The 9,101-nt window shown below is 25.5% G+C and overlaps 1 protein-coding gene across 3 annotated transcripts in view; it reads right to left on the bottom strand.

Moving 5' to 3' along the window:
* The window catches only part of LOC127068512 (beta-1-syntrophin), a 543,308-nt gene that overhangs the window by 181,468 nt on the left and 352,739 nt on the right, over window positions 1-9,101 (bottom strand). For all 3 annotated transcript variants that reach the window (XM_051004783.1, XM_051004784.1, XM_051004785.1), the window contains one exon: window positions 4,274-4,462. In XM_051004783.1, coding sequence (XP_050860740.1) covers window positions 4,274-4,462 — 189 coding nt within the window. The remainder of the gene's footprint in view (window positions 1-4,273; window positions 4,463-9,101) is intronic.

Below are 9,101 nucleotides of genomic sequence, written 5' to 3'. Positions count from 1 at the left end.
AGACGTCAAATGCAATTTCTCGGGTGCATTGCACGAATGTAATTGTTTCACCGTTCTAGCTTCTCTTAGTTTCCAACGCGTTACTTCTATGGGGGTAAGAGTGGGGTTACTTCTGTGGCGCACGGTAATGCCATTGGAGCGTGACTGTTTTACCGTCTCCTATCTACAAAGGACGTAGTATGGTACGATACAATAGAGTTTCGATGAATTTCATTCTAACGCCATTTTATTTCTTCTATGTATGTTAAAAATAAGAAAATTTCTTTCGCGTAGTATTCTCACCGTTTATCTCCCTATCAACGACGTATTCTCGTATCTATTTATTGAATTTTTCTGCTATTTCTTTCTATTTCTTTCTTTCTTTTTTTAATTTTTTTAAACAACGTCTCAAAAAACAAAATATATCAATGATTATTACTTAAATCCTGCTCGTTTTTAGAAATAAAGTATTTGTTCCATTTTATGATTCGGGACTTTCTTTTCTGTTTTTTTCTTATTTTTTTTTGTTTTCTTATTTTTCATTCTTCAATTAATTAGATCGATGATGAGTTGAAAGAAAGAATTTTGCTTTTAATTAATTAAAAATAATATTTCAACGACGTATACAACGCGTTGATGAATAAATAACGAGGAATTGTTATTAACCGATTGCGTAATATTTGTTAACGGAAATATTTGTTGTATTTGTTTTAAAAATGAATGATAATAAATGATTGTAATGCGTAATAACTTGTCATCATTGAAAATACGGAAATATTTTATTAGAAATATTTCATTAGAAAAATTGATAACCGTATTTGATAATTCATTAACGATTTAAAAGCGAGTAGATCAGAAAGTCACACTTTTTAATACGAATCGAACATGTTTGATAAAACATTAGTAGAATATTAATTAAAGAGTAAATATTAATCGAATATTAATTGATATATATATATATATTGTACATATTAGAAAATCAGTCGGAAAAAAAAAAACGAGAAAAAGAAGAAAAGAAAGAAAAGTGAGGAAACGAGAGTGATGAAAGAGATCAACAAAAAACAAAAAAAAATAAAACAAAACAAAACAAAATAAAATAAAAAAGAAAGAAAAAGAAAAAATAGCTCGTTATATTTCCCAACGAGATAAATAAAAGCCGTAAAAGAGAAAAGGAAAAAAAAAAAAAAGAAAGCTCGATGGGGGAAAAAGGATCTCGAAAAAAAAAAATAAAAAAAATAAAAAAAAAAAAGGGACTAACGAATACGTAACAAGGGAGATATTAAAAGCGTAGCAAATACCAACGGTTAATTCGACAAAAATTCCGATCGATTAAATGCAACCACAACGCGCGTTATTTGGCGAATGAAATAGGTAGATCCGAAAGTATTTCGGTGCAATAACAGCATATTCGAGGTTGCCGATTCGTTTCTAGTTTTATTTTTATAAATATATATTTTTTGTTCCTTTTCTTTTTCATTTGCTTTATTTTCCTTCCTTCACGTTTAGCCCCATTTGTTTATTCATCCCCTTTCGTTTCCCCTAAAAAATTCAATCGAATATGTCGATATTCTCCATGTATATTCAAAAAAATGTTAAACGTGGATTGAAATAGATAGATCGATAAGAAGAGTTTATCAATTGATCAATCGAATGATTACAACGAATTGTCACTGATTTAAGCAATTTTTTCACCATTTAGTTTCGAGTTACAGTTCTTTCTCTTTTCACTTGAACGAAATCGTTTTTCTCTTTTCTGGCCCTTTTAAACCATCCAATCCTTTTACTCTTTCTATCTCTTTCTATCTTTCTTTCTTTCTTTCATTCTATCTATCTATCTATCTATCTATCTCTCTTTCTCTCTCTCTCTCTCTCTCTCTCTCTCTCTTGTTCTTTCTCTTCTCTTAAGTGCATCTCTCTTTCGAGAGAGAAAAGAGTGCTGGTGGTGCGTAACTCGAATCGCTCAGGCAGCTTTACAGAATTAAGGATCCATTCGCTTTTCATTAACTCGACAACGATCGAAGAGTGAAGGGCTTGAGAAGGTTGAAGGATATAAAAAGCGATGATATATTTAAGTCTGTCGAGATAAACTGTTAAAGATCGTTTATTCGATCAACGTTTATTCGAAATTAAATTTCATTTTTTTATATTAGATTAAAAGTAAAATTCAATTTCAAATAATATATATATATATATTTATTTATTTATATCGTTCATATAAATATTTCGGATGATACAAAATCTTCTTTTTATCTTATTTTGTTTTTTATAAATAATTATAAATAAATGTAAATGTATTTGTATTTATAATATTCGTTTCTTTCGTTTATCTTGAAAATTGTATATATCGTTTTCTTCTTTATTATGATCAACGAAAGAAAGAATAATTAAATATGTGTGTGTGTGTGTATGAAAATTTGTTTATAAAAAATTCAGACAAAAAGCTACAGATTTTATATTATCAAAAAACAAATATTTGTATTAACGATGTAAATAAATAAATAAATATATATATATATATATGTTTGTATTGAGCGAATTTTTTATATTCGCAAATATAAAAATTCAATTATTTGTTAAATAATATATTAATTAAAATATATTAATTATAGAAAATATGCGTATATACAAAATATATATACGTAATAAACATATATATATATATATATAAAAATATTTATATTTATATATTTTATTAATATAAAAATTTCAAATAAAAAAAAAATCCCTTTCCTTTCATACGATTCGATATTTCGATAATTAAATAATTTTCTTTTTCTTTCATATAAATAAATTCCTTTGCAATAATCCAGAGTACGATTTTACGAAATTTTTCCTACTACAATCTATATTTAAAATTTATCGTCGATTGATTATTATTCTTAAAAATATATATTAAACAAAATATTTTTTCTTAAATAGAAAATATCAAATTCCGATTACGGAGACATGAAATTCGTTGAATTACGTACGTTTTCGAGCGATAAATCGGATATCATGGTAAGGAGCTTGAGGAAACTACAGACGTCTTCGTAGAGAATACTGTAACAATTCTGATGCGATTAATCGGATTAAAGCTTCACGAGCGATCGGTTCTGTACTATTGTCCCTCGGGAATACTCAACACAAATTTACCTCTCTCTCTCTCTCTCAAATATATATATATATATATATGTGTGTGTGTGTGTGTGTGTGTGTGTGTGTGTGTGTGTGTATATATGTATGTATTTCGAAGCAGTATTAAATGAACCTCAATAAATTAGACAAATAAAGTCGATATACTTCGTTTTAACGAAATACTCTTTCTTCTTTTCATTTCAATAAGACTAATCAGAAATAAAAAGGAAATATCAAGTTTCTATTTGATTATTGATCATTAAAAAAATTGTAAAAAAGATTTCAATCGTTGTGCGGTTATTAAAACTCAAATCGTAAATATTTTTATAAAAATATATTTATATTAATATTTTTATTATACTATTATCTATCATTGCAATTGTTAAATTGTATTCTGCCAGGTCTAGAAATAATATTATTATATCTAATTTATTATTTATATTATTAAGTAATATGATGGTATATAATAATATATAATAACGATAAACGCTAATATAAGTGATGAATTATAATTGATTATAATAGTAATTACTATATTATCATTTATTATTAATATATTATATATATATATATTATCTAGCGAATATTTTTTGGTTTCGATAAACACCAGTATAAATTAATTTTCTTTTAGAAGAGACAATTTTTTTATTATAAATTCACATCACAGAAGATCGAACCTTTAAAGGGTTTAACCGACAACCTTTTCAAAGATCTTAATTGACAATAAAATTCAAGCGACGTGTCGTTTGAAAAGTCTTTTGATTCTCTTCGTAACACTATTACACTTTCTTATCCTTATTTAAAAAAAAAAAAAAGAAAAAACAATTTGTTAAGTCAATAAAAGTTTCGAAGAAAACGCGTTTCTAATCTTTCATAAATCCGAAACTTTCACTTAATTAAATACGTTCAAATTTAATTCAATTCCTCGTGTTTCGTGAGGATGACAATGTCCTTCCTTCGAATTATTTTCTTTTTTTTTTTTTTATAAAATTTGTAAGTAATGTCATTGATACGAAGAAATAATTAAAGATTTCTAAGAAAATTCTAAGAAAAAACGTTTGAAACAGGATTGAGTAGACAGTTATGTGTAAATATTATCTCTCCGACGGTGATTGTTAGAACCATTGCGATATTTTTCCTGTAAAGTATGCGGTAAGAACATGCCTTAAGGAGGACTTACCAGGATCCGACGAAGGATGCGCCCTGGTGAGTCTGCAAAGCTGCAATGGCAGATAACGAGTGTCTGCCCTGGGCGGTGACTTTGGTGGTGGTGGTGTCGCACTGAGAAATCCACGTTGCAACTCCCAGCCAACTTCCTGGATGATCGAGGCTTTCCTGAAGTACGGTGTCACCTCCCTCAGGTACTTCACTATAACGAAGAAAAAAGGATATCTCGAGTTATGACTTAATAAACAAATGTATTTACAAGTTTATGTGTATAATACGTTTATATATACGTACGTACGTTTATATGTATGTATATATGTATGTATGGTATGTATGTATGTATGTATGTATGTCATACGTACGTATTATGATTTAATGAAAAATCTCTATCAAGTTTTCTTTTTTTTTTCTTTTCTTTTTCTTTTTCTTTTTCTTTTTTTTTTATGTTACGTTACGTCTGAACTCTGAAATCTTTATTATTCCATTTCTTTTATTCTTCTTTTTGTTTTGTTTTGTTTTGTTTTTTCATTTCTTTCAAAGGAGAGTTGGATTTTCTCTGATTTTTTTATATCACTTAAAAGAGAAAAGTGTGAATTGTATGACTATCGGATTTATTTAACGATCGAAAATGTTGGATATCGCGAGAGTTTTGATAAAGATCGATCTATATTTGATTTTTTAAGTTATTAACCGAATATATCTTTGATAAGATTAATTCAAATGATCGTAATCCGATGGAATTTGAAAAGATGGTGATACACTTATACTATTCGAGATAATATTTTCGAATATATGTTATAAACACGAGATATCTTTTAATCGAGAATTCCTAAGTTTATTGATAATAAATAATTGGGTTAATGATAAGTGACTTTTGTTGTGAAATTTTTTCTTTCTTTTCGAATATTCCATTCGAAGTTAAATCGTTTTATCCTTTCGATATTATCACGTCGTTTCAGATCAAAAATAAAAAGAAATGTTTACGATCAAAGAAACATACATCTTCGTATAAATGCATACATTTTTTCGTCGAAATTTTACTTTTGTAAAAAAAAAAAAAAAAAATTAAACCTTAAAGCGATTCGATAATTATTAATGAACAATTTTATTTCATGGATATCATTTTTGTTGTTTCTTTATGTATTTTACAATTATTATTTTATAATAGTGTACAATTTTATAGATTCAACAAATAATTAAATGATTAATATAATTTAATATATATATATATATTTATATTAATACTTGCTAATCCAAGAACTTTTACGATCTCAACAAAAAAAAAGAAATTAATTTTAAAAAATCTCGAAGAAGAGTAATCAATTTCGAAAATCATCTAAGATTTTCATTTTGTCCGATCATTTATAAAATACACTCGTCACTTTTAACAATGTTACGCGTTTGAAATCACTTTGCACATACAAACACACACACACACACACACATACTCTTCCTTTTTCTATTTCTTTTCTTTTATTTGTTTTTACTCTTTGCAAATTATTCTCGATAATAATCGAGAAAGAGGTGAGAGAGAAATAGAGAGAGAGAGAGAGAGAGAAAGTAGTATAGAGAAGTGTCAGAGTTTAGAAGAAATTTACGAGAGAGATTGGCTAGCTAGTGTTGGATGAATATAACACAGTGGAAGGTCGATCGATACCATTCATCGATTTGATATTAGACCACGTTTTCCGTTCAAACGTATCGAGCTTTACGAGCACCTTTTTACGGCATACCCTATTCCTGTGAGCTCACGATTTCGCCCGAGGTCGTTGGATATTTTCTCAGTTCGTGTCTATGTATACCACTTGTTTCACTATCCAACGTTTTACTATAGTAACATTTTCTTTCTTCTTCTTTCGCGGTCATTTCATATCTATTTCTTTCTATTTTTCGAACGATCTTACCATTTTCTCGAAACTTTAACGTGTTCACTTTGTACATGTGTTGATAATGCAAGATATTCCATTACATTTTATCAAATTCAATGTGTGTGTGTGTTTGTGTATGTATATTCGTACGTATGTACGTATTCAGGATGATTATTATAAATAATAAATTATAAAATATATCTATATATATATATGTATGTATGTATGTATATTTTTGATGATATAGAACATTGTTTATATATTTTAATATTTTTATAATTATATTTTACATCGTGAGAAATGTAATGTCACGAAGAAAAAAAAAATTTCTTTTTTTTCATTAGTAGTTTCACCAAAACATAGTTATTCAAAGTGTTAAAATTATAAATAAAAAATTGTAATATATATATGTGTGTGTGTGTGTGTGTTTGGTATTTTTTATGATATAGAAAAAAATGTTTATACATTTTAATATTTTTATAATCATATTTTACATGGCGATAGATATAATTATACGTGTGAAGAAAAAAAAGAAAATATTTTGTTTTCATCAATATTTTCATGAATACATATATATTCAAGATGTTAAAATCATAAATAATAAATCACAAAACATTTACATATCTACATCTGTTATTTTTCATTACAAAGAAAAAATATTTACATATTTTAATTATCTTTGTAATTATATTTCACGAGATGAGAGATTTAAATGATATGAAGGAAAAAAAAAAAAAAAGAATTTCATTTAAAATCAATATCGAGCTTTCTTCCCTTTCTTTTTTTTCTTTTTTTTTTTGTTAACGTGATAATTTGTCGCTGTCAAAAGACGAGTTTAACGAGAAGATATACGAGGAAAAATTCGAAAACTTTAATGCAAATTATTGAAATCGTGTTCTTTCGTTATTTCGATCGGTTGATTTTATTCCGGAATATATTTTCCGTCTTATTTGAAAAACAAGAGAAATATAATCAATATCGAATCGAGTGAAATAGTATAGCTCTGTATAATCGCATGGGTGTAAACAGCAACGTCGAAACATCAACGATAAATTGGATTTTGAAATGACCTGTACGTGAGTACTCAACCATACAGTTCGCCATATAGTTCGAGTTACAACGTAAATTGAAGCTTCACCCTCTACGATTTACGAGGGCTTTATCATTTTTCTCCTCTTTTCATAATTTTTCCTTTTTTTTTTTTTTCTTTCTTTCTTTATCCAAAAAATTGCTAACTACGTTTTTTAATTATTTACGAACAATACGAGATTTTTCTTTTTTATTTCTCTTCTCGCGAAAGAAGTTAAACTATTGAATGAAAAAAAAAAAAGAAAGAAAGAAAAATAGAATAAATTAATAATTGGATGAATTCGGATGAAATTATATATAACGGTAGGTTTCTTATTTCATTGTTTATATATTAAAAATTGAAAGTCAAAAGGTAATGTAATTATTGTTGATTAAAAAATAGATATATGTACTATATTTGTATAATTAAGAATTATTAAAAATAATCCAGTTCGAAATTATCTATTATCCTTTTTCTTAGTTTTATATATCAATTACGTTATTACTTAATATTGTTTTATATATTAAAAATTGAAAGTCAAAAGGTAATGTAATTATCGTTGATTAAAAAATAGATATATGTACTATATTTGTATAATTAAGAATTATTAAAAATAATCCAGTTCGAAATTATCTATTATTCTTTTTCTTAGTTTTATATATCAATTACATTATTACTTAATATTGTTTTATATATTAAAAATTGAAAGTCAAAAGGTAATGTAATTATTGTTGATTAAAAAATAGATATATGTACTATGTTTGTATAATTAAGAATTATTAAAAATAATCCAGTTCGAAATTATCTATTATTCTTTTTCTTAGTTTTATATATCAATTACGTTATTACTTAATATTGTTTTATATATTATTATATTTATATTAATTATTCCTTTATATAATATTATATTAATTATATTATTAGTTGTATTACTTTTTTATTAGTTTTATAACACAGTTTATCTATTATTATTATCATTATTATTATTATTATTATTATTATTATTTCTAGTTATTTATTTATATTACAAAATACATTTTTAAATCTTTCGATGATTTTTCTTTATTCTTTTTTAATTTTCTTTTAATCAAATTGTGATATTTCTTTTTCTTTCTTTTTTTTTTTTCTTTTTTTATCACATCGTTTAGACAAACTTAAAATACATTTTTAAGAACTATAATCGCTCATCGAGATAACAGCTCTATCTTTCTTTGGGAAAGTAGAAACTTTCGTAAAATAACCGATCAAAAGTCCCGTGAGAAAATATCTTTTTTAACGTACGACTAGAGAATTTTATCGAAGCGTCATTCGTTAATGTCAGAACGTAATACGTTCTCCGATCGAAGCAATAACTCCGCTCATTATCCGTACGTACATCCTCGTTCGAAAGAAAAACTTCGATTTAATTTACAATTATATTTTTCCTATATCTACAGCAATCAAAAATCAAGAATAAATTTTACAAAATTATTATCATACAAAATATATCTATCAATAATGTTTAATAAAAGAGATTTTAAACGATCAATAAACGTTCAAAATCTCTGTCCGATTTATCAATTATATTTGAAAAATTATTATTAATTTTCAATATTAAAGAAAAAAGGAAATATATATATATATACTTGGAATAAATTTAACAAAATTATTATAATAGAAAATATACTTATCAAAACGTTTAGAAAACTCTGTCCTATTGATCAATTATATTTCAAAAATTATTATTAATTTTCAACATTAAAGAAAAAAGAAAATATATATATACTTGGAATAAATTTAACAAAATTATTATAATAGAAAATATACTTATCAAAACGTTTAAAAAACTCTGTCCTATTGATCAATTATATTTCAAAAATTATTATTAATTTTCAATACTAAAGAAAAAAGAAAATATATATATA

The sequence above is a fragment of the Vespula vulgaris genome, chromosome 13 (genome assembly GCF_905475345.1).
Source record: "Vespula vulgaris chromosome 13, iyVesVulg1.1, whole genome shotgun sequence".
Lineage (NCBI taxonomy): Eukaryota > Metazoa > Arthropoda > Insecta > Hymenoptera > Vespidae > Vespula > Vespula vulgaris.
Note: the sequence above shows the minus strand (reverse complement) of the source record. Positions and strands in the feature narration are given on the sequence as shown.